Here is a 26,718-nt window from a genome sequence, read left to right on the forward strand (position 1 = left end):
GATCAGGTTGGTCAGGCATGAGCTGCCTTTTGTAAAACAATGTTGTATTTTATCTCAATTACCATTTACCTCTATGTCTTTAACTACTTTCTCTTTCAAAATTTGTTCCAAGACCTTGCATACAACTGAGGTCAAACTAACAGCCTGTAATTTCCCAGTTCACTTTTTCCCCCCTTTCTTAAAAATAGGAACTATATTAACAATTCTCCAGTCATAGGATATGACCCCTGAGTTTACAGATTCATTAAAAATCCTAGCTATTGGGCTTGCAATTTCACGTGCTAATTACTTTAATATTCTTGGTTGGAGATTATCCAGGCCCCAGATTTAGTCCCATTAAGATATTTGAGTTTGCCTTCCACCTTGGATGTGGTAATTTCTACTTCTTCTTCGAGTGACATCCCTGTGGGTGCTCCATGCTACTCTAGGTGTTTGTGAGCCCCTGTGTTCATAATTGGAGATTTATGGTAGCAGTGCCTGGTTGAGTCTCACATCCATGGTCCCCATCTTGCACCATTTCAGGTGGCTAACTAAAGCTAGGCGACCAACTCCCCTGTCAGTTCCTTCTCTACTGTCTTTGGCTATGACTCAGAGCATTCAGCAGCACTTCAGAGCTTAGTTAGCATAGTACACCCCAGTTAGTTCTCATTTAGTTATAGAGAGTTAACTCTTTTTCATTTTTGTCCCCATTTATTTAAAAAAAACTTATTTGTTTTTCTGACTAGAAGTAGGTTTTCATTGAACGGTTATACCTGGTTCTTCCCTTGAGGGAGGACGAAACTCTCCCCTCCTGGGTATGTCCAGTTCTCCAGGCTTTAAATGTTGCCTCACCAGTAGGCTATCAATCCAAGTGTCTGATGGGCACACTCAGTGTGTCTGCTGCCATGGCGAGACACACGTTCCTCAAGAATGTCCGCACTGCCAAAAGCTAACAGCCAGGACCAGGAAAGCCAGGGATTTGCAGCAAAGCTGCTCCTAATGGAGAAGTCCCTCAGGCCAGCATCTGAGCCAGAAGCCAGGACTCCCTCTGGACAGAAGTCCCCTATGGCAGCCTCTGACAGAGGCTCTACTTTTAAGGCTCAGACAGCAGACCACCCTACCATGAAGGTTGCTAAAAAGTTGCCTGCAGCTTCACCGATTTGGGAAATGGCAAAGAAAAGGCATTCCATACACCAGCATGCTCAGTCAGTACTGACCATACTGTCAGTCTCTCCAACTGAGGTAGCAGCACTCTTCAGTACCATGGGTACCGTGAGAACAAAGGACTCTAAATGAGCCAGCTCTGACACAGGCAGTAAGGGGAAAGTGAAATCCCATGCCTCAGCACCACTGGAGCCAACCAGATGGATTGCACCCAGCAACTCAGTGCAATTGAAAACCATGCTGCCATCTATAGGTGGTATGCTGCAACCGGCATGCATGTCCGTACCAACACAACCTGTGGCACCAAATGCTATGACCTCAATGGCACTGCCACTCTCAGTATCAAATGTACTACAAAAGGATTTGGCAGTCTCCTCAATGCCTGATTCACCTATCCTTAGCACTGATGTTATCCTAACTCGCTCGGTACCGAGTCACCCTTCTACTCCACCTAGCTCAGCTTCCCCTCTTTCAAGTGATGAGGAAGATGTCAATGATGGAGAGATTTATTCCCGCCACTCTTCTCCCACTGCAGTATGGCAGCACATGCCACATCACACAGAGGCCATTATACTGCACACAAAGAATTCCAGTGGTATGAGTACCCATTGATAACATGGATGGCACATCCTGCTTACTATCACAAAACTCCCAGCCCTCCCATGGAGAGCCCACATCCATCACCTGCACCATCGGTAGTGGGACTGTCTCAGCCACCTGAGGATGTACCAGCAGAACAGGATGAATGCTCTGACCAGTACCAAGACATTGAACCTACCCTTCACTTTTCTTCATCTTTTCTTGATGACACCATCATGCCCCTTGAATCCGCAGACATGGCAACACAGTCTATAGCTACTGCGATTGGCATGAGGAGAGCTGCTTGGTTGCATCTCTCTGGCTTTTCCAGAGAGGTTCGGTCGATGGTTGAAGATTTTCTGTTCAACAGTCCCAAACTCTTCATGGCCAAGACTGATGAGTCTTTACACACACTGAAGGACTGAAGAGCAACTTTGAAATCCCTGGGTATTTATACCCTTAGGAATAAGAGAAGATAGAGTAACTATTATATCCTACAATGGTTCCAATCCACCCAGCCCAACAGACAATACGAACCTCAGGGTCGTAAACAGAAGCCCTCAAGGAGACAACAGCTTCCACCACAAGCTGCCACATCCCACCAACTGTTTTGATGTGTTGGTCGAGAGCCCAAGAACGCCATGTCTTTCAATGCTGGATCTGACTCCAATCTTTCCAATCTTCTCTGACCGTCTTATCCCCTACTACCTAGTCTGGTAGTCCATTACAACAGACAGTTGGGTATTGGAGATAATCAAGGTCGATACTCCATCCCATTTACTTCTACCCCTCCTAGTCCCCCTCCCTCTCTCTCCTTTTTCAGGGACCCCTCTCACGAACATCTACTGCAACAAGAGGTAGACCACCTTATACTTCTAGTTGTAATAGAACTGGTACCACCAAAATACAGAGGGAAGGGCGTCCACTCACATTATTTTTTCACACAAAAAACAACAGGGATGAAGACCCATTCTCGATCTCCAACTTCTCAACAAGTTCATGAAAACCAAACACTTCAAGATGGTCATGCTAGCCACCATAATCCCAGCATTAGAAAGATGAGAATGCTTCTCTGCCCTTGACCTTCAGGATGCATATTTTCATATAATCATCAATCCCTCACTCCGGCTTTTTCTCCAATTTGTAATAGGCCCACATAATTTCTAATACAAGGTCCTTCCTTTTGGCCTGTCCACTGTCCCTCAAGTTTTTTTTTTTAAGGCACATCTGTGCAGAAAATGGATCATGATATTCCTGTATTTGCAAGATTGTCTGCTTAAAGTACCAACGCAGCAAGCAGCAATAGATGCTACAGAACAGACACTTGCTCTATTTATGAATTTAGGCCTCCAAGTAAATGCACAGAAGTTTACACTAGCATATGTGCAAGAAATAGAGTTCATTGGAGCCTTCCTCAGCTCTCTCGAGGTGACGGCCTCTTTACCACAACAGCAATTCCTCATATTGACCAACGTGATTGCAGTACAAATCAGCCCACAATTCACTTGCAGAACATGCCTACAACTACTAAGCCACATGGCTTCTATGATATACATTGTCAAACATGCACGACTCCTTATGAGGTGCCTTCAAGCCTGGGTCTGCTCAGTTATGTCCCACACAGGCACAATATAAACAAGCACCTCATGGTACCAAACCAGGTAAAGGAGTCCCTTCTCTGGGGGACTCAACCAGACAACATCTGCATTGAAGTGCCTTTCATGCAAACTCCTCCAATGATGACCATCACGACAGATGCATCACTTCTGGATTGGGGAGCGCATCTGCACCCGCACTGTATCCAGGGATGCTGGTTCCCAGTGGAAACTCTTCTGCACATAAATCTCTTAGAACTAAGAGCCATTTGCAGTGCTTGCTCCCACTTCCTACTGATGTTCAAAGGCAAGACCATACAGATCCTCCCGAACAATGTGGCTTGCATATTTTATATAAACAGATAAGGGGGAGCACAATCACATTCTCTCTGTGTAGAAGCCATGAGACTCTGGCAATAGTGCATCAGACACAATATCCACATTACAGCACAATACTTACCTGGTTACCAGAACACTATGGCAGATAAATTAAGCGGGAATTTTTCCCAGGACCACGAGTGGGAATTCGACACGCACATGCTCTGGAACATTTTCAAACATTGGGCATTCCTGCCCATAGACCTGTTCACAACCACACAAAACACTAAATGCCAACAGTCCTGCTCCATGGTGGGGCTTGGTCAGCACTCTCTGGGTGATACCTTCCTTGTGAAGAGGAACGCTCCTCTCCTTTATACATTTCCTGAGTCTTCACTGGCCCTCCATTTGAACCCATGGTGAAATGCTCTTTGTAATATCTTTCTATGACAGTAGCATTCCTCGTGGTGAATACATCTGCCCGATGAGTGGGAGAAGTGGGCGCTCTCATGGCAGACCCTCCATACACAATCTTTTTCAAAGATAAAGTTTCTTTGAGACCACATCCTAAGTTTTTGCCTGGGATTGTCTCATCATTTCACCTCAATCAACCTATCTACCTTCTGACATTCTACCTTAAGCCCCACCAGGACAGACAATAATCCAGTCTACATACCCTGGATGTACGCAGGGCAATCACCTTTTACATAGAACAAAAGCATTCCATAAGTCTCCAGAATTGTTCATCTCAATCACTGAATGATCCAAAGGGAACACCGTATCTACAGAGAGGCTCTCCAAATAGATTGCATAAAACTATGTTACTCCCAATCCTATGGGGATTCACACGCATTCCACCAGGGCTTTATCGATCTCTATAGTGTTCCTTAACAATGTCCCCATTGCAGAAATCTGTAAGACTGCAACCTGGGCTTCAGTTCATACATTTACTTAACATTACGCTTTAGAACAACGGGCAACCGCCGATGCCCTGTTTGGACTCGTACGCTCATCTGCTGTGACTTAAACTCTGAAGCTCCCTCCTCCTACCGGAGGGCACTGCTCTGAAGTCACCTAGAGTGGAGCACCCACAGGAACATTATTCAAAGAAGAAAAGAAAGCTGCTCAGCTTGTGCAGTAACATAGGTTCTTCGAGATGTGTCCCCCCGTGGGTGCTCCACTACCCTCTCTCCTCTCCTCTACTTCAGAGTTATTGCTGGGCTCTGCAGTAGAGAAGGAACTGAGGGGGGTTGGTCGCCACAGTGCTAGTTAACTGCCTGAAGGGGTGTGAAACGTGGACTGTGCATGTGTGACCCAACCAGGCACTGCTACCGTAAATCTCCAATTATGAGAGCAGGGGCGCACAAACATCTAGACTGCAGTGGAGCACCCACAGAGAACCTACATCTCAAAGAACCTACATTACTACACAAGGTGAGTAACCTTTTCTTCCATATTCTCTTTCCCATTAGCCATCCTACTACTACCCCTAAGCTCTTCATTAGCCATATTAAAAACTGAGGCAAAGTATTTGTTTAGGTTTTGGTCCATGTCTAGATTATCTTTAATCTCCATCCCGTCTTCAGTGTTTAACAGTCCCACTTCTTTCCTTCTTTTCTTTTTATTTATATATCTATAGAACCTTTTACTGTTGGTTTTAATTCCTTGCTTGGCTTTTGTTAGTTTTTACTTTATTCCTAATTAAGGATGCATATGATACAGCAGGGGTCGGCAACCTTTCAGAAGTGCTGTGCCAAGTCTTCATTTATTCACTCTGATTTAAGGTTCCGCGTGCCGGTAATACATTTTAACGTTATTAGAAGGTCTCTTTCTATAAGTCTATAATATATAACTAAACAATTGTTGTATATAAAGTAAATAAGGTTTTTAAAATGCTTAAGAAGCTTCATTTGCAATTAAATTAAAATGCAGAGCCCCCCTGGACTGTTGACCAGGACCTGGGCAGTGTGAGTGCCACTGAAAATCAGCTCGTGTGCCGCCTTTGGCACTTGTGCCATAGGTTGCCTACCCCTGTGATACAGCATAAGCATAGGACCTCTGGAGTACATATTATGTCATTATTATTAATAATAATTAATCTATAATCACTCATGGAGTCTTTATGGTGTATTAGCTTACATGATTTTAAAATATATATCTACTGTGCATGATAAACCATAGCAGCAACTATAACAATAACATTAAAGAAGAAAGAATAAATTATGATTTTTAAAACTCTCTCTGTCATTCACTTCCACAAGAGATTTGTTCTTCCTTTTTATTATCTGTCTACCATTCCTGAGCCATATACTCCTTTGGGAAGGGAAAGTGAATTTTGGTCCAATTAGACTTCTGAGTGAAATTCTGCTGAGTTGGGGGTTTATAGGGAGCATGCCACAAAGACCTGCTGATTTCCAACCCCAACCTCTGCCTGTAGATCTCTAACTGTGAGCCATCGATAATCTCTCAGGTGCAGGGAATTACTACAGAGCTACCATGCCTATACTATGACTTTAGCCCTCCTTTTCATGTTTCTGCTCTGTTCCACCAATGTAAATCAGAAGTAACTTTATTTAACTCAGTGGAGTTACATCAGTGTATAACTAGTAAGTAGAGGCAGAATCTGCCCTTTATGGTTCTTTGCTCTCTTTTGAATTGTGTACCTCAACCACTAAATACAGCAGCAGTTTTCTGCTCCAGTACTGCAAGTTAGAAGCCAGGAATCATGTAATTCTTATGAGGGTTAGAGAGAGATGAAAAATAAAGGAGCGAAAGATTATCCATTGTTTTTAATCATAAGTGTTGCGTGACGGTTTGCATTGCTTTTTATTTTATTTGAAAAAGTTTGCCCATGTGTTCCTTCAATTTATATATTAAAGTACTTGAACATTCCATTGAAACATTGATCTAAGGAAGTTTATCTATACCTAAATGTTTTTGTTAAAATATCTTTGAAATAATTATAGTGCAGGCCTATTTGGTCTGAGGCAACTCATATATTTCTAAATGAAACACCAGCAGATAAAAATTAATACATACCCCATTTGTATAATTGATATTAATATTGAAATAATGTTTAAAGTATATGTTACATTTGTGGTGTTTTTTTATTTAGTTCTTGTATCTCACTCATCTTGGAAAGTGAAGCTAGACTGGTATGGTCAGTTTCTGTTTCTCATGCAGGGCCAGATTTATATCAATAAGAGGACTTTCCATTTGAGTTGAGGCATATTTCCCATTGACTTCTAGTGGGAGCAACATCAGAACCACAACTCTGTTGTTTGGGTTTCCAGCAATGCAGAGAAATGTTAAATAAAATCTGAATTAATTCACATTAAAACAAAACTAATTTAAACATTTCTATTCAAATTAAGTTTTGTAATTCAATCCTTTTTTTTTTCCTTTAAGGAAAACCTAAATTTGGCCATAAACAATGGGTCAGTGAACTTTTGAAATTTGGTGACAGCAAAGTCATGAAGATAATCTCATCTCATAATTATGTCCAATTTAAAGGGCGTTCCCTTCCAAATTGTAACAATTAGGTAAAATCTTATGCTTAAATTGCTTGTTGTCACTTCTGTCAACATCAAAAAGCCAGAATGATCAGTAGTTAATCCCCTACCCTTTACCTCTGAGACTGGGACTAGTAATTTGAAAATGAATTATTCAATCTCATCACAAAACTGCAGCACATAGTTAGGTATGTTTGGCATTGTTTGCTAAGGAAAACTCCAAGACTGAATTGGAATCTGTTATCCAAAGCTGGCCTCTGGGACTTGTGAAGCCTACATTTAGTGACTTTTTGGGGGAAATGTCAAGGTTAATTTCAGCCTTCATTTAAATAAAAAAAGACATTTGCTTTCCTTTTTTCTGCTGTGAAGATTACATTCCTTGGGCTCAAATACCTCAATCATGGGCTTGTTAAAAAGATCTAGATTAATTTAAACGTACAAAATGTAAACTGATCACTAGGTTAAAAGTTTATCCTTGTATTTTTTCCTAAATATAAATGGATTGTTCCTGGTCTCCCTATAATCATCCAGAACTACTTTTGCAGCCTGTGAAACTCAAGACCTTGAGTTCTTTTGGTGTAACCACCAGGCCAGTTCATGGATGCTCCCCAAGCTGCCTCCATTGGCACTAGGCCCTAGTGACTAGGGGAATCAAAATTCTCTCTCTGAAGCCTGCTGACAGCCTTCAGGTGAGCTTCGTTATAGGGTCTGATCCAAAGAATCAAATTAATCAGAGCAATCCTAGATTCAACCTAGTCCATAGCCTGATGCAGGACGGATTCCAAAACTTATCTACTCTCATCTTACAACTAGATCCAAATCCAGACACTGTGGTGAGAACGTACCTTGCCTTTCTCAGACACATAGTCTTCATGATGTCTGATGCATGCAAGGCTGGCTGAGATCACTGTATGCCCCAGTTAGACATCATGTAGATATGGCCCTCTGTGTGCCTCCACTAGTTCTATTATCTCTGAAGTGATAGAAGAACCCCACAAATGCCTGTAGAGGAGTTCCCTTCACATGTTCCTTCCCATCCAAAACTAGGGAGGGAAGCACATATGGATGATCTACATATGCAGAGAAGTGTGAATGTATATCAACCTCTTGGAACTCAGAGCAGCCTGCAAAACCTATAAGTCCTTCATCTTCTACTTCAGAGATCAGTCTGTCCAGATAATGACGAACAATACAATGACCATGTTCTACATCCACAAGCAGGTAGGTGGCGACATTCTCCCCACTATGCCAAGAAGCAATTTGGCCAGAGGTTCTCACAACAGATTTTTTGGTGGCCTCAGAGTGTGGCCACCAATTTGCTGGTGGCTCCAGCAAACCCATCTCTCTGTCCCTGCCTCCCACATCTCTTCAGTGAGAGCCTATCTTGGGGAAAGTGGGTCAGGAACTCACCGTCTGCCTGCAGAGACCCTAGCTCCCTGTGCCCCAGCCTGGTGGGGGCAGGGGAGCTACCCAGGGAGCACCCTGGTGACCAAGCACCACAGCTGCTTCCACTGACAATAGCTGCCTCTGGCAGCACACAGTCCAACACCATGCATCTCCAGAAGGCACTGCCTATTACTTCTGAGGAGGCTGCATGGTGCAGGGTACTGATCCCTGCTGGCGGCATGAACACAGACACGAGGGCAGCATATTTCATTGCCCTTGGTAACAGCTATTCAGGAGCAACAGCTTAGTGCTGCAGAATGGGGTTGCTGCTTTGTCCCTCCCTGAATCTCTGCCCAGGCTTTGGAGACTGTCATGCCATAAAAAAATCCACTGGTGGCCGCATATGAGAAATGTTGAATTCGACTGTGGAACTGGTGCATCAGGCACGAGCTCTCTTTCTCTCTCACTCTCTACGCTTACCTGGTCTGCAGAACAGGGTAGCAGATAATTTGAACAGGCACTTTTCTTCAAACCATGAGTGGAAAATCAAAGACTCAGTCTTCTGAAACATATTTTTGGATGTGGTTATCCTCAAGTGGACCTGTTTGTGACACAAAACAGCAAGTGCCAGGGGGAACTTGAGCCCAGACTTCCTGTATAATGCTTTTCTAATTTCATGGACAGGGAGTATACTGTACACCTACATGACAGTCCCATTATTTCCCAGAATGCTGCACAAGATCAGAGCTCTAAAGAAGAGCTCTGTGTAAGCTTGAAAGCTTGTCTCTTTCACCAACAGAAGTTGTTCCAATAAAAGATATTACCTAACCCACCTTATCTCTTTAATATCAGACAAGATTCAGACAAGCTGATTTTGATAGCTCCAGAGTGGCCAAGGCAGTTTTGGTTCCTAAATATCCTGAGCCTCTTGACCTTCCAGCCCAAGACTTTACTTCTACTTCCAGACCTGCTATCATAGAGCAAATGGAAGATCCCACATCCAGATCTGAAGTCCCTCTGACTCACAGTATAGCCGTTGGGTGGATGTCAACTGTAGAGCAAGTCTGCTCTTTTCCAATCTGGGACATTCTGGTCAACAGAAGGAAATACTTTACAAGCAAAACCTGCCTAGTAAAACAGACACCATTTGCCTGTTGTTGGAGACAGAAGTCTATACCAGTATTTCTAGACTATTTGCTGGAAAACTTATCACTGAGCTCAGTCAAAGTATATCTGGTGGCTATGTCAGCACACCACCCATCGGCAGAAGGTGAAATAGTTTTTTCTCATCAGACTGATAATATTTTTGAAAGATCTGATCAAGTTATTCCCACCTGTTAAGGAATCAGTCACACCATGGGACCTTAACTTGGTACTCTCAGCTATTATGGGACCTCCATTCAGACTAATGGCAATCTGTTTCTTATTGCATTTGGGATGGATATAAGCCTCACACTGGCACTAAAAGGGTTAACTGGAACTAGCGAGCTCCATTAAGGCACCAGGTTGCCCCTGGAGGGTTAATAAGGCCCAACTGAAGATGAAGCCCAGATGGGGAAGGAACTGTATGGTAAACATAAAGAGGAGGAACCTGGGTGAGAACAGGACTGCAGGAAGAGGGAGAAAGAAAGCTGGATGAAAAGGGGACTGCAGGGAAGAGAGGAACAACCCTGCAGTCCTTTTCTGTTTGCTAGAAGCTGATGGAAGGGCCTATAGAGAGGAATATGTAAAGTAAGCCCAGGGAGGAGTTGTGGGAAAGGACCTAAAAGAAGGCCAAGTTAGGAAGAAATCTAGGCAGGCAGTGAGGATTCTAAGGGAACTGTAACTGCTCGCCACACGGTCCCAGAACCAGAACTCAAAGGGAGGGCCTGGTTTCCCCTACTGGGCACTGGGAAAGGTGCTGTGGAAACACCTTGATGCTAAGACTGTCTATTAATCGCAGTTAGCTCACAGGATCAACTAAAATAATTTTAATCAAGATTAAAAAAATTAACTGCGATTAATCGCAGTTTTAATCATACTGTTAAACAATAGAATCCCAATTGAATTTTATTAAATATTTTGGGATGTTTTCAAATATATTGACTTCAGTTACAACACAGAATACAGTGTACAGTACATTATATTATTATTTTTTATTACAAATATTTGCACTGTAAAAATGATAAACAAAACAAATATTTTTCAATTCACCTCATACAAGTACCATAGTGCAATCTCTTTGTCGTGAAAGTGTCAATTTCAAATGTAGATTTTTTTTTGTTACAGAACTGCACTCAAAACTGTAAAACTTCAGAGCCTACAAGTCCATTCAGTCCTTATTCCTGTTCAGCCATCCACTAAGACATGCCCCTTCATTCTTAAGCCATCAGAGGACATGCTTCCATGCTGATGATGCTTGCTAAAAAAATGCATTAATTAAATTTGTGACTGAACTCCTTGGGGGAGTTACCCACATTCTGCCATATATTTCATGTTATAGCAGTCTCAGATGATGACCCAGCGCATGTTGTTCATTTTAAGAACATTTTCACTGCAGATTTGACAAAACTCAAAGAAGGTACCAGTGTGAGATCTGTAAGGATAGGTACTGCACTCGACCCAAGGGTTTAAGAATCTGAAATGCCTTCCAAAATCTGAGAGGGACAAGGTGTGGAATATTCTTTCAGAAGTCTTAAAAGAGCAGCAGTCTTATGTGGAAACTACAAAGTGCAAACCACCAAAAAAGAAAACCAGTCTTCTGCTGGTGGCATCTGACTCAGATAATGAAAATGAAAATGCGTTGGTCTGCTCTGCTTTGGATTGTTATCGAGCAGAACCCGTCATCAGCATGGACACACATATTCTGGAATGGTGATTGACTCATGAAGGGACATATGAATCTTTAGCACATCTGGCACGTGAATATGAATCTTTAGCACATCTTGCGATGCCGGCTAAACAGTGCCATGCAAACGCCTGTTCTTACTTTCAGGTGACATTGTAAAAAAGACATGGGCAGCATTAACTCCTGAAAATTGTAACCAAACTTGTTTGTCTGAGCAATTGGCTGAACAAGAAGTAGGACTGAATGGAGTTGTAGGCTCTAAAGTTTTACATTGTTTTATTTTTGAATGCAGTTATTATTTGTACATAATTCTACATTTTTAAATTCAATGTTCGTGATAAAGACTTTGCACTACAATACTTGTAATGGGGTAATTGAAAAATACTATTTCTTTTGTTTTTTTACAGTGCAAATATTTGTAATAAAAATAAATATTAAGTGAGCACCGTACATTTTGTATTCTGTGTTGTAATTAAAATCGATATATTTGAAAATGTAAAACATCCAAAAATATTTAAATAAATTGTATTCTATTACTGTGTAACAGCATGATTAATCGCACAATTTTAATCACTTGACACCCCTACTTGATGCAAATAGGAGAAAGACTATTAAATTTGGAGCCAGGCCTCCAGGGAGAAAGCCCTGAGAAGTGTTGCTCTGCAAAAGAGTGGGAGGCTAACTTTGCAGAGCCCAGAAAAGAGTGAAATGTCTACAGATGAGTAAGCCTTGGTGAACAGTTATGCTTATTTGAGTTTAATTTATTGGGCTCTTTGTTTACCTCAGAAGGGATGGGATTAAAATGTGACCTGGATGGAGGGCTGAGTTATGACAAGAGGTGACTAACCACAAAAAGACACTCTAGCAGGGAGTCAAGCCTTCCAACTCATTGAAGACATCATTCTTGGTGCCTATCACTTCAGAGGAGAGAGATTCAAGCCCTAATGGATGATCCTCCTAAAATGGTCTATCCTGACAAGGTGTCTCTAAGAACTCATCCATAGTTTCTACATGAGGTGGTCACAGAATTCCATCTGAATCAACAAATTTACCTGTGCATTTTCTTTTCCAAGACACATACTTCCAAGATAGAAGTAATTGTCCACATCTTGGACATCACACATGCTCTGGCATTCTATCTTCAAATACAAAGCAGTTCATGTCTTCACAAAGACTCTTTGTTGCTATAATGGAAAGACTGAAAAACAAGGCAATCTCAGTTCAGAGACTATCAAAATGGATTTCTGGCAGTGTAAGAACTTTCTGAGTTAGCTAAACTAGAACCACCTATTACTTTCAGGGCTAACTCTACCAGAGCTCAAGCAGCTTCAGTGTTATCATTGAAGAATGAGTCTATCTCGGACATTTGTGTGCCAGACATCTTGGAAGGTCTATTCATACACTTACCAAGCACTACTCTGTTATTCTGCGTTGCAATCCTGATTCTCCTAAGACTCCAAGCACCTACCTCCATTGCACTGGTGTACTGCTTGGGCATGATGAGAATGATTACATGATTATAAAACATGCCTTTATAGACTCAAGAAGCTCAATTTATTTAGTTTAACAAAGAGAAGGTTAAAAGAGTGACTTACTACAGTCTATAAGTAAATACATGGGAACAAATATTTAATAGTAGGCTCTTCAGTATAGTGGTGGAAGGTGTATAACACAACTCAATTGCTGAAAGTTGATGCTAGACAAATTCAGACTGGAAATAACATTATTAACCGTGAGGGTAATTAACCATTGGAACAGTTTACAGAGGGGTTCTGATGGATTCTCTACTACTGACAATTTTTATATCCAGTTTGGACATTTTTCTAACAATATGCTCTAGGAATTATTTTTGGGAAGTTGTACGGCCTGTGTTATACAGGAGGTCAGACTAGATGATCACCATGGTCCCTTGTGGCCTTGAACTCTATGAATCAGCAGTGTTGGAGTCTTTAGATCCATGACACAGACCTTTACTGCTTGAGTTAATGACATAACTGATAGCAGTATTAGGCTTATGCTTTATGTGGACCAACATTAGAGAAGAATGAAACACATTTTACCAGGAGGTTTCATAGCTATTTATAGATTCATATTTTGCTGACAACAGAGGAATTGTGTGATTCAAGAGTCTTGGGATCCATTTCACGCTATGAAGGGGAGTGTTATCTAGCAGGCACAGACATTTCTGCCCATTTGTTACAAGTTTTGACCCCTTATGCCCCATCCTCTCCAACTTGTCCATTTCCCAGTACTGTGTCTTCTGAATCTCTGGCTCCTTGTCCCAGTCCCATTCTCCTCACTTTCTCAGCCCCAGTCTCAGACTTCTAATTCCAGTCCCAGTCTTCTTGCACAGCCAAGTCCTAGCCACCCTTTCTGGGCTTGGTGTCTGAGTCCCAATCTCCTCACCCACTCCAAGTCTTTCATTCTTCCCACACTTAGTCTCCTTGCCCAGCCAGTCCTAGTTCCTTCCTCATAGCTCTTCTTCTGATCTGTCTCTCCCTGTCTTTTGTCAGATCTGTTCCCCTTTCCTCTGCCTTCATTTCCCCCCATACTGATTCTTAGTCACAGTCTCCTTGTCCAACCAGTCGCAATCTCTCCCATTGTCCCAGCTCCTCATCCAATCTCAGTGTTCACCCCCATTCAGCTGGCTCCCAGTATCCTCATGTATCCCTCGCTGGCTCCCAGCCTTCCTGCCCAATTCGTCTCATCCTCCCCTCTGCTACCAGTCCCAGTCTCCTTGCCCCACCTGTCTCAGCCTCATTTTATTTTCTCACCCATCTTGGTCTCACCTGCCTCTTTGTCCCAATATACTTCCCCACCCCAAAATAGTGTGTGTGCGGTTGTGGCTGGGTTGATTTATGTGTGGGTTGTGTTCTATTGGGGGATTTATGCGGGCAAAGAATGAGGGTGTGTGCTGTGCTGAGGGCCTGTGTGCGTTTGGGGTTATTGTGTATGCTGGTTGTGGTATTATGTGGGTGGAGGGTTGAGCTGGGAGATGTGTGTTGATTTGTGTAGGTGGCATTTCGGCACCTGAGTGTAGCAGTTGGGCCAAGTAATCTACCATCTGTGCAGTCTCCCTCATACTACCAATGAACTTGTTGCATGTAAATTGACTGTAGAGTAAGGGTGGTGATGGATTGAGTTACCTCTGATCTCACAATGTTCTCTTGGCATGGTATAGTACATACCTTACTATGTCTGTACACCTCACAAGTGTAATTTATAAGTCAAAATGGCTGAGAACTTAAAAATTGGGTGGTAACAGACCACAAAACCCAGTGATGACTTGACCTGGTGATATTCTGAAGAATAAGAGCTCTAAACCATGCTTGTAGCTGCTTCCATGGCCTCACATTCATTCAACAGGCATTTTAGGCTTCAGAGTGACACACAGAGTGACATTCCTAGAATCTTATTATATAGATTAGGGACAAAGGAATAAGAGTAATAAAAAGTATATTTATGTGTGTTTGCATAAATAGAACCAATTACCTACCTCTCTTCTAGTAGCAGTTACAGTAGGGGGGTGATTTTAATAGGTTTTCTTTTACTTTTTTACCGTTAGGAATGGTATTACTTGAATGAGTAGGTATTCTCTACACTTTGAGAAGTTTATTGTTAATTCCTTATGCAAGAGTAAAAATATAACAGGAAAATTTTAAAGTATGTACTACATTTTAATCAGTAGTTCTCAACCTGTTTTACAAAGTAGGATATATATCATTACCTTTACAGATATGAAAACAAAAGCACCGAGAGGCTAATGCCGAAATGTTCATATTTGGGTGCCAACTGTGAGCATTTTGGCTTTGGTGATGTTAGCAAGGTCACCCAGCAGTGTAGTTATGTAGCTGGAATTGGGAATAAAGCAGAGGTCTCCAGACTACCAGTTTTGTACCTTATCACTAGACCACATTGCCTCAGTTCTATTAACAGACTGTCACAAGCCTAGTAATTATATGAGGCTTGGGACCACATTTAGCAGGAAGCAGTTATACATCTTGACTGTTGCAATGGAATCTTTAGCTGTATATCTTTGTGATGGAATGTAGACAGACTAATTTCAGTGCATTATATAAAAATGTCATTTCCCCCCCCTCATCCGGATTAGCTAATTTCAGGAGTCAAGTTCTCATTCTTTCTCTTACAGTAAAATATCCATAAAGAATGTGCTCTGTGGGAATGTTACTACAGTTGCTCTATATAGCTGTGCTTCAAGCTTGCTTCCTCCATATGTTTCTCAGTTATAAACATATTTCAGTGATGCATGGTATCTTGCTATTACCTGAATTAAAGAAGCTAAAGACTGTTTCTCCCAATATTTTCTAATATGGACTTCAATAATATTTGTCTAGATTTAATTCATAATTTTTCTCCATTATATATTTTGAAAGATTATTTAACATAGGTGTCAGTGGGGAATCCTCTGTATCCCTTTCACAAACTTGGAAATGTTTCCCACTTCCCACCACCACTATCCATCTTCTCCTGTGTTGTGGCTGCCATCCTTCTGGCCTGGGAAGACTGGATAGGGACTCCCTTCTGAGCCCATCAATGCAGCTTTTTAATTTGTTGGAAGGTTGCTTATTTCCTTTTCCTTGAGGGTTAAAATTGCTTTTCATGCTCAGGCTTTAATAATAGCCCTAATTTTATGATCGTTTATTTGGGGATTTTGTAATTAGTTGGTGAGATGTTTAAAGCAGTACATAGACAACAAGAGATTCTAAGGAAAATCTTAATTGATATTCTTCAATTTGGCAGTAGTTGGATTATTGTAATGTTATGCTATAATTTGGCCTAACTGAGCATTGAAAGAAAAAGGAAAAAAATAATTTGCATTCATGGACAGTTATTTGTCAGATTTTAAACAGTGTTCACTGAGCACATTACACTGCAAAATCTAACTGTATTCCATCAAATGAACAGTTCTGTCTTGCTCATTGACTTACTGTACTGCCCATGCACCAAAGCAATAGGTTTCCAAGCCTATAGCCTTCCTTGGGGTTAGACAGGTATGGAATATTTGATGCAATCACTGTCTTGATCACTACTAACATGCTTGATTATGTGCAATAAACTTTGAAAAGGTGCTGAAGGCTTCTTGTTCTGGAGTATATTGTATAGATGAGTGACAATTAATTTTGGATTATTTTTTAAATATCTGTGACAAATCAGTGCCTCAATGCTATATGTATAGAATTTAACTGAACAGTATTACAGAATAGAACTCAGAATAAATTAAAATAGTTGAGATGAATATCCTATTATCTCATGCAAGGTACAGCATAGCTTTTCAAATACAGGAGACAAAAGGCCTATTGTTGCAGTCTCATCACTGCATATTATCCTATGAAGAATACAATAGCTGTTTTTAGCATAGTCTGTCTGTCCTGTACAGCTGCCTCCACATTAAAAAAAAAAGACCTACATATTTGGTCACAGGGTTTGGTCATTTTTACAGGGGAGGGAAAGAGGAGGGGAAGATGCAGAAATCTTCCTCCTTGTAGACAGTAGTAACACTGTGAGGATGCCTTGTCCTCATTTTTATTACTTCTGAGATTTTATTGCTGGCAGCCAGATGTGCTGAAACTCCTGACGACAGCATCTATTCACTGCGTGTTTTTAATAGGCTTAGAGAAATATGAGTAGAGTACATGAAAGCAGCTCAGCTTCACACTTCAGCTGGGAATGCCCAAAAAGCTTACTGCTGTTTAGAATTCTTGCTACAGTCAGGAGAAAGCGGCACGGGTACTAAATCTTCTACGACTGAATTAGAAGAATAATGACTGTACAATTAACTATCAACCCCTTCTCATTTAGACACAGTTTTTACAGAGATCAGGAGAAATATGGAACTTGACTGGCATGTTTGTGTTTGATGGTGTCTGCAAAACAGATGACTTTTAAGATAGGTGCTGAGGAAAAATAAAAAGGAAGGAAAGAAAGAAAATGCAATTTGAGACATTGCGCCAGGTCTGCAATTCTGTTTTATCTCATTTTCATGGGGTTTTCTCATCCCCTCCAAATGTTTTACAAAATGATCTTTTTGGACAAACATTGAACAACATTAGGTAAGTAGAAATAAAGCATTTTTCCTTGAGCATTTCTATGCTTGTGACAACAGTATATCTATATGTATGTTTTCTGGTATCTCTTTAGTTAGACTTCGAAATATTAATATTTTATTGTAGCAGAGAGTCCCCTCCATTGGTAATTTTCATGCTTTATATCAGGATTTAAATGAAACTTGTTCTGCAGGAATAAAAACAGCATAACTAAAATAAAATATTTAAGATGTATATGTCTCTTTCAAACCCATTAGCTGCCAATACCAGGCAGCATTATTAGGTGAAATCCTAAAAACATATTCAATAGTCACAGACAAATATGTCTGAGAAAACAATTTTATGTGGATATGGCAGTGAAAAGATGAAAGCTATAAGGATGTGACTATTTAATCATAAATACCTAGTCATATTACAGAAGATCAGTAGATGCTTTGCAGTAGGTCAGTCAGTTCTGAAGGCTATTTTGTTATGAACAGCTATTGTTTTGTGGGAAGTGGAGATGGCAAAGAGTGGTGTTGCTTATAATTGTGATGGGGTAGTTGAATTCTAAACAGGTATTTTAGCTTCATTTTTTCGTGGTGAACTCTATTAAATATTACTTATTACTTTTATTACATTTATTCAGTAAACACATGCTGTATAAGTGATGTCTAGAACTTTTCTCATATGATTATTAAATATTAAGGGTGAAAGAAATAGTTTTATCTAAAAGAATGAGTGAAGGCTGAGGAAGGAGAGAGAATTCTGTAGTTTTGTATAATGATAATGCATTAATGGAAACACTTTGCAAAAAGGAGGAAGTAATAGTGTACAGAATGTATAAATAACATTTTAATCTTCCCCTTTCTATCTGTAAGAAAGGCCATTGTTAAAGGGGATTTTCTTTCTCTAAAATACCACCACATTTCCACTTTAAAAAATCAGAAAACTATTATCTATTTATTTCACAGACTATTATTCTAAGGATTTCCATTACTGCTACTTTTTCTTTTACATACAATCATTATATTTATTTAATGTAATTCTTCACAAGTTTTACTATCTTAGAGATAATTTTCTAATTAGTCATGCACATTTATGAAGTTGGTATTTGTAACCATGTTTAATTTAGGGACAATAGCAAAGTTAAGTTAATCCATTTAAGGAATTTAGGTATCCTTTCGTACATATATGAAAATCTGTAGTCAAAGGTAAGATTTTCTCCTAACATGGCTTTTTTCCCATGCTTTATTTAACATATTTGAAGATCTACAAAATGGAGCAATAATTTGTATATTATGAACTGTGCTTGTAAAACAGTGCACATCTCCAAGTGCATAGTCTTAGGCCTGCAGCTATCAATGCTGCCTAAGCAACTGTTCTCAGCATTCATGAACCTATTCCTGATTTGCTCATTTCTGCTTTTTCAGTAATCAGACTGCGTGCTCCTTTTAAAAAGGAAAATTTAACACTTTTATGGGGGGGGTGTCTGTAAGAGAGAAGCTGCAAATGATAAGTTTCAAATCACAAAGACATTCAGATAAATATTTTATTGCATTTAATATGGCTGAGATTTAAAATTGTTTTTTCCAGGGGACTGGTTAATGAAAGAGGATTACCAGGAAGCTCAGTCTCAAACTCAATATTGTTTATAATTTTAGACTGAGGATATTTCTACCTCTTTAGACAGTAATTTGGTATTTTTTCAAGCTAGTGATTTTGGGCTTCAGGAAGCCTTGCTGTTGTGCTGTTTTTAACAGCATAGAGAGACTAAGCCATGTTTGCTGTGGTAATTAAATTTAAACTATCTGATTAATTGAAAGTTATTTAAGGCTATTGTGTAAGTAGTTTTTTTTTCCTGTCTTCTGGATAGGTATCAGTATTTTAAATTTGCACCTTGATGGTAGGGCTATATAGAAGTCATTTATTTAATGGTCATCCAAAGCAATAGGTCTTTCCTAAATTTGTTTTGGAGGTTACTTACCGATGTTATTTATTTATGATTTTTAAAAAGCAATTTAAATTTTCTAATTATACAATATAATGGGCATCTTTGTCTTCTTTATGTAGATTTTTCACTGAAAGCTTTGATTACTGGTGTAAAACTATTACTCTAAACTAATTGCTCAAACATACAGTTAATTTTTCAGAACTATGAATAGGCAAGACATAAATATTTTTTAAAATAACAACTTCTGCTTTTGAGATGTACAAATGTAAACTGTGTCCCAAGATCTGAAGTTAATTGTCAATTCAGAAATAGTTCTCGTGCTTTTTCAATTTTTTTTTTCATTCAGTTTTCGGTTTTCATATTTGAAAAAATCAGACTATAGAAAGATAACTACTGACATACTAAGCGTAAATTAATCTGTTAATACATAAACTAGCACAGTGCAGCAAGCATACTAATATAGTATGAAATACAATATAGAATGCAAATTAAGGATCAGAGGGTGAGAAAGTAGGTACATATAACCTTAGTAAGAGACACATCATTATTAATATGTTAACATGATCTAGGTTCTTAATCTAGGGGACTTTAGTCTTTTTTGGAGGGCATAAGGAGAGCTGGTGTTTTGTTCTGAGAGACACTGAGTATCCTAACATTGGCTTCCCAAACCCACCAACATCTACTAGCAAGGATGTATATCAAGCTGGCTTTTATCTCCCCCAGTTAGGAACCTACTTGGACTGGCTGTCTTTTTAGTATTTATTTATATTATAGTAGCACCTAGAAGTCTCAACTGAAATTGGACTCCTGTGGTGGTAGAATGATGCTATCATTTAGATAGCAGTTTAGTTAGCCTCTGCTACATAAACTGAAACACTGCTCCATAAGCTGCTGTGGTGGTGTGCAAACATGCGATGTTCTGCATGCTGTGCCCTCCCCGGATGCTGAGTGTCACTTCCCTGACATTCCCAACTCCAGCTAGCTGAAACAGCAAGAGCCATGAGTTTACTTCAGAAACTCTGGTCTTTTGAATTGTGTTATCATGGTGATACATACTTGTGCATTGGGTTAAATAGGATCTTTCTATCTAACTGTGATTATTACTGTGAAAGCAGAATTTTTCTGCATAGAGTATGTGTTTGCTCTCCACCTGGTGACTAGCTAGTGTATGGAATAAACTCCTCTTGTTTATGATTTTTATCTTGCAGTTGGAATAAAAGGTGCAGAAACAGAAATCAATACATCTTTTTTTTTTTAAAAACCTCATCTGATGTCTTTATAACTAAATGCTTGTATATGCCCCAGTCCAATTTTAAAGGCCCTTTGATTTTGTGCCTCTACATATTTTTGATGACTAAACTCCTTTATTTTTAAATTTAAAGTACTAAGAATACCAAATTAAAGTGGTACTTACGTCTACTAAAAACCCTTAATTATAGGATATATTTACTGGATTTTCAGGTTGTGATTCTGCATTTAGAGCTGAATGCACAAATATTGTACTGTCAGATGCTCTATTTGTAGCAACATACTTTGCACTGCATTGGAATTCACAGTGGCTTTGGGCAATATTCAAATTAACACACCACCGCATAATGATGAGTATCTTTTCTGACCAAAATTGATATAAACTGTACAACACAATATCAGTCCAATTTACCATTTGCAGTGTATATTAATAGCTTTTGTTGAGGAATGGAAATGGAGAACTAATACTCCCCTTTCTATTTTATTGCTTCTTTGTTACTAGCAACGTGAAGGCAAATTTGTTGTGCAGGTTGGCCACATAGGGGCATAAGACATCTAACAATTTCCCAGAATAGATAGTAGAAAGGTTTCTCTTATCACATAGGCACAGTAGTGGTCTGTATTTTGATTCCATAAAATTAGAAGGACTTTAGCGTCAAAAAGTAAAATATATTTTTTATTTAACTAAAAACAAAATGGCTTGGAGAGTCTTAGGATTATGTTCTTTTTGAAAGAGGAACTGAACAATAAGCATGTTTGGATATGATATTAATTATTCTTTACATATTTTTTTCAGAAGAGGATTACCATCACCTCTAAAATATTAGCCAGCAGATGAAATCAGATTTTACACTGAAACTACAGTAATTCTGGAAGTAAAGTGTTGTTGATTTTACAAAAGAGTATTTTGGCCCATACCCTTTGTCTTCTAACTATAATTTACTATCACTTTGTGTTATAATGAAGCCATCATGTGATGTCCAGGATTATTGGCACAGACATTTGCTATTCATCATGGTGCACTAACAATTACTTTGACATTGAAGGAACAAGAGTGCTTGCTTTCTTTTATTTTATTTATTTGGAAACAGCTTTGTAGTTATATGTGCACAATATGTACAATTTGTGAGATTTGGACTCTATCATTGCAACATAGCTATGTGTGTGATACAACTTGTGTGCTATAACTCCAAAGATATATTGTCTTGTTATAATCTATGATTCTAAGAGACAAAGACAAAGACATGCTGCTAGCATTAGAACTGAGAGTATTGCCTATTCTGACTATACAGACATACACTAATGAGCAGCAAGTAGATCTGCCTCTCCTTACTTTAGAAATCTAGCATGCCTAACCTCCTTACAGATTTTATTGCTGAGATTTTCATATCTTCCTCATTTTTAATTTTTTTACTGGATCAACCATTTCCTGACAGTTGTGAATGATCTGCTTAATCATATACAAAAACCTGCAGTGTTGGACAAAACATTTATTTGAATTGTCTGTCTTAAAATGTAGATAATTGTTCCTTTCTGTCCTAACAGATCTAAAACTGCTTCTTTTCTCTTTTTTTCCGGTTATGTCATCCCAAACAGGTAAAAATGTGTTCTTAAAATAGTTTGGTACTATTTTCTGTTAAGCGCTGAAACAATTTGTATAGTAGGGGTGCTGAGAGCCATTGAATCAAACTCCCACCACCCCTAATTCCAGCACCTATGGTAGTTCCCAAAAGCAGGCACTGGAATGTTAAACATGCTCATACTGACAGTGCTTTAAAAGAACAAGATGTTCAATGCACACAAGTAAGCATACATACATCTTATTAATATAAAAGTGTTACAAAGCAAGTGCTACCTGTTTTTTCAAACAGAAGCTAAGCAAAATATTGTCCTCAAAACTATTCTAGGGTGTGCATCCTGGGTGGAGAAAGCTGCACAATTGATCCTGCTTCCATTACTGGCTTGTTGAAGCAGTTAGTGAGATGCAGAAGGGATACTTCCTACAGTGTGGGCTCTCCTGGTATTGATTTCTTGATTTAGAGGCTTTTTTCACTTTTGATCTACTTGGGCAGTGATGATACTGCATAAGAAGATAAAATTGCACAGGAAACACTGCAAACAAAAAGCAAAACACAGCAAAAGCTGCTCAGCCACTACTTAAGCTCAGAAAGAGGCTATACAAATAAAAAAGGCAATTTGGATACCCTTGCTTTGAAAAATTTGAAAATTCAGATGCTTTCCTAAACAAAACACAAATGATGAGCAAAGATCAAATAAATTGACGTCAAATAAAAAGCCTTAATGTGACTTCCAGGGCTTTAATAAAAGGAATACAAAGAAAGGTGTAAATATTGCAGAATAAGTCCAGGGGTCCAAATCTATGGATATTTGGTTAACCAGAGTAATCAGAGAATGGTGACACTATTAATAGTGTCTTGATACCCTTTGAAGAAATATTAGATATGAAGTTTGATGCAGAAGTCACAGCAGTGTTTCAAATTTTTGGCCTCCCCTCAGGGTGTGCTTTGTAATTGGTGCAAAAGATCACTTTCTGACCTTTCTTTAGCTGAGAAGTGAAGAGACAAATTTTGAGAATGATAAGGAAATAAATATTCTCTGGTTTTAGAGTATTGTGTTCATATGTCCTGGATATGTGCCTCAACTCATGGATTTTACTTGTTGAAAACAGAAATTTCAGGTTTTGGGGTGAGGGCTATGTGGAGTTTTGTCTTGCAGAATTCAAAGTTATTTTGGATGTGAGCAGGTATGATATCCTCATTTGTGATAACACTAAAAAATATCTTGATGTAAACACTTTATCTTCCTGGCAACAGGAGGACAAAGAAAAACTTCTGCCTGATCTTTCTGATGAGGATGTAACCCAACCTCCTCTCTTCTGGAATTCCAAACAGGTTTGTTCCTGTGTAGCTCAATCAGTATTTTCAGTAAAACATTTTTTGTTTTTACTTTTTGGATATTAATAGTTATTAATAATGTACAAGAATAAATGGCTTTACTAGTTAAAATGGTTACAAATGGAAATGGATCAGTAACTAAATGGAAAAATAGTAATTGAATTAAAAATTGAATTTAAAATGGTTTAAAATTACTCTTGTAACTAAAACAATAAAAAAATTAACAAAATAATTTAAAATAAAGAAGGTGAAGTTATAAATATCATACACCAAAGTCAAGGTCTTTTGACATGTACTTTTATTTGAAAGGAAAATAATATCTCTTGAATGCTCTGTGATGAACAAAAAAAATGAAGTAAAAACATATAAAAATCAGAACATTTTTCCCCATTAAAATATATTGAAATTATTAGCATAAAGGGCTTATAAGAAGATGAAGAAAATCACAATCCAAAAATATGGAACTCCAGGACTTCATGGTAACTATGTAATTGCTTGATGACGTTGAAGACATTGCAGGGGAGTCCTCCAAAAAAGGATGTAAATTTGCTCTTCAACATGAAGGATTCAACATGAAACATCAGGGTTGGAAGGGACTTCAGGAGGTCATCTAGTCCAGCCCCCTGCTCAAAGCAGGACCAATACCCAGACAGATTTTTGCCCCATTCCTAAATGGCCCCCTCAATGATTGAACTTATGACCCTGGGTTTAGCAGGCCAATGCTCAAACCAAGCTGTGGACTTCTTAGAGTATAATTAATTCTTCTTCGAGTGATTGCTCACATCCATTCCAGTTAGGTGTGCGCGCCGCGCGTGCACGTTCGTCGGAAACTTTTTTACCCTAGCAACTCCAGTGGGCCGGCAGGTCGCCCCCTAGAGTGGCGCCGCCATGGCGCTCTATATATACCCCTGCCGGCCCGCCCGCTCCTCAGTTCCTTCTTACCGCCGTGTCGGTCGTTGGAACTGTGGAGCGCGGCTTAGCTGTCCTCCACGTCCCTAGCTCTCCTAGTTTTCAATCGCTTATCTCTAGTTCTATATAGTGTTAATTAGTGTTGTTAAGTAAATAGTTTAGTCAATAGTTGTTAAATAGTTCTTGGCCGGGGGCTTAGCCCTTCCCGGCACCCGGCGCCAGGCTCATGCCTGTTTCGCCGGGCTTCAAGCAGTGTGCGGCCTGCAAGAAGCCCATGCCCACCAGCGATCCCCACGAAGCGTGCCTGAAGTGCCTCGGGGAATCGCACAGGTCTGACAAGTGCCGCATCTGTAAGGCTTTCAAGCCGAGGACAAAAAAGGAGAGAGATCAGAGACTCCGAACTCTCCTAATGGAGGCGGCACTTGACCCGTCGACTTCGCGGACCGTGGTCTCGGCACCGGCACCGGATCGCTCCGGCACCGAGAAGACTCCTCGGCACCGACCTTCTCCGGCACCGGAATCACAGCCTAGGCCGTCGAAGTCTGCTACTCCGGCCAGGCAGACCCGGCTTGAGCGCCCGGCCTCGACATCGGCCGCGGCACCGCCGGCACCGTCAGCACCGTTGACTCCGGGCCAGGCGGGTCCGTTGAGTCCGGTGCCGCCGAGCTCCCCCATGAGATCTGGGGTTGAGATAGTGGTCCCGTCAACACCGGAGACCTTCGCCTCGGCTCGGGACCTTATTGCCCTGACGGAGCCCACTCGGCTGCCACCCCCGGTACCTCCGGTGCGGGTCGTGTCCAGGGGCAAGCCCATGATGTCGGCGCCGCCCAGAGACAGTCCTTCGCCATCTAGGTCCCGACGTCTTGGGCGCTCCAGATCCCGACGCCGCTCGCAGTCCCGGCACCGCTCCCCTCAGCGGCACCGGTCGCACTCGCGGCAACGGTCGACCTCCGGACGGTCGCGGTCAAGCTCCAGTCGGCGTCACCGGCACCGCGACTCCAGGAGCAGGTCCCATCGCTACTCGCCGCACCGGTCGACCTCCCGGCACCGAGCTGGTGGCAGGTCCCGGTCTCGGTCGACCTCCCGGTGCCGAGCCGGTGGTAGGTCCCGCTACCGAAGCGACACCCGGTACCGATCAGGATCCCGGCACCGTGACAGATCCAGGTCCCGGTCCCGATCCCGGCACCGATACGACTCCCGGCACCGGTCCCCGGCACCGAGACGCTCCTCCGTGCCGGCCCGCGCCGGCCCGTACCATCCGGGGTCGGCCCCGCCGTGGCCCTCGAGACAGCCGTCCGTATCTTCGCAGGCGGACAGTGCGTATGCGCTCGGCACCGACCGGCAGGCGGCGCTCTTCGGGGATCCGCCGCTGGAAGACCAAGGCCCACCACAGTGGGGATTCTGGACACCCTGGGCATACCATCAGGCCCAGGGCCCCCAGCAGCTCCCTCCCACACCGGCGAATGCGGAGCGTAGGGCCCCTGAAGCCTCCTTGTCTCGCCCCCCTCCCTCCCCGGAGGCGGAGGAAGGGTCCAAACAGCAGGACTCCGCTGTGGCTCCGGAGGTAGAGGCGAGGGCTGAGGAAGACCCTCAGTTGGACACTATCGTGCCTGGGGTCTCCTCATCCTCCTCCCCGGATGAGGCGGTGGCGGGTACCTCCTCCAACAGTCCCCCCCCGCTGGATCTCAGGGCGCACCAGGACCTCCTCAGGCGGGTGGCCCAAAACCTGAGTCTGCAGGCAGAGGAGGTCTCGGAGATAGAGGACCCGATTGTTACCATCCTCTCTTCCGATGCTCCCACCAGGGTCGCCCTGCCCTTTGTACGGACCATTCAGGCCAATGCCAATACTATCTGGCAGTCCCCGGCCTCCATCCCTCCGACAGCGAAAGGAGTCGAGAGAAAGTACATGGCCCCTTCCAAGGGGTATGAATACTTGCACGTTCACCCGACTCCCGGTTCACTGGTGGTGCAGTCGGTGAACGATAGGGAGCGTCACGGCCAGGAGGCTCCGGCCCCCAAATCCAGAGAGGCCAGGCGGATGGACCTCCTTGGCCGTAAGGTATATTCGGCTGGGGCCCTGCAGCTCAGGGTCTCTAATCAGCAGGCCCTGCTGAGCAGGTACGCTTTTAACTCCTGGGTGGCAGTGGACAAATTTAAAGAGCTGCTGCCACAGGATGCTCGCCAGGAGTTTACGGCCATCCTGGACGAGGGCAAAAAGGTCGCGCGCACGGCCTTACAAGCATCCTTGGACGCTGCGGACTCGGCTGCCCGTACCCTCGCGTCGGGAG

At 41.5% G+C, this 26,718-nt stretch overlaps 1 protein-coding gene across 38 annotated transcripts in view; it reads left to right on the top strand.

Moving 5' to 3' along the window:
- RIMS2 (regulating synaptic membrane exocytosis 2) overlaps window positions 1–26,718 on the top strand; it is an 884,385-nt gene that overhangs the window by 293,148 nt on the left and 564,519 nt on the right. For 9 of the 38 annotated variants that reach the window (XM_030553664.1, XM_030553665.1, XM_030553680.1 and 6 more), the window contains exon 1: window positions 16,893–17,431. The exons of the other annotated variants lie outside the window; for them this stretch is intronic. In XM_030553664.1, the coding sequence (XP_030409524.1) occupies window positions 17,310–17,431 (122 nt within the window). In that variant the 5' untranslated portion in view covers window positions 16,893–17,309. Of the gene's footprint in view, window positions 1–16,892; window positions 17,432–26,718 lie in introns of those variants that run through there. 38 annotated transcript variants of the gene reach the window in all.

Source organism: Gopherus evgoodei, chromosome 2 (genome assembly GCF_007399415.2).
Source record: "Gopherus evgoodei ecotype Sinaloan lineage chromosome 2, rGopEvg1_v1.p, whole genome shotgun sequence".
Lineage (NCBI taxonomy): Eukaryota > Metazoa > Chordata > Testudines > Testudinidae > Gopherus > Gopherus evgoodei.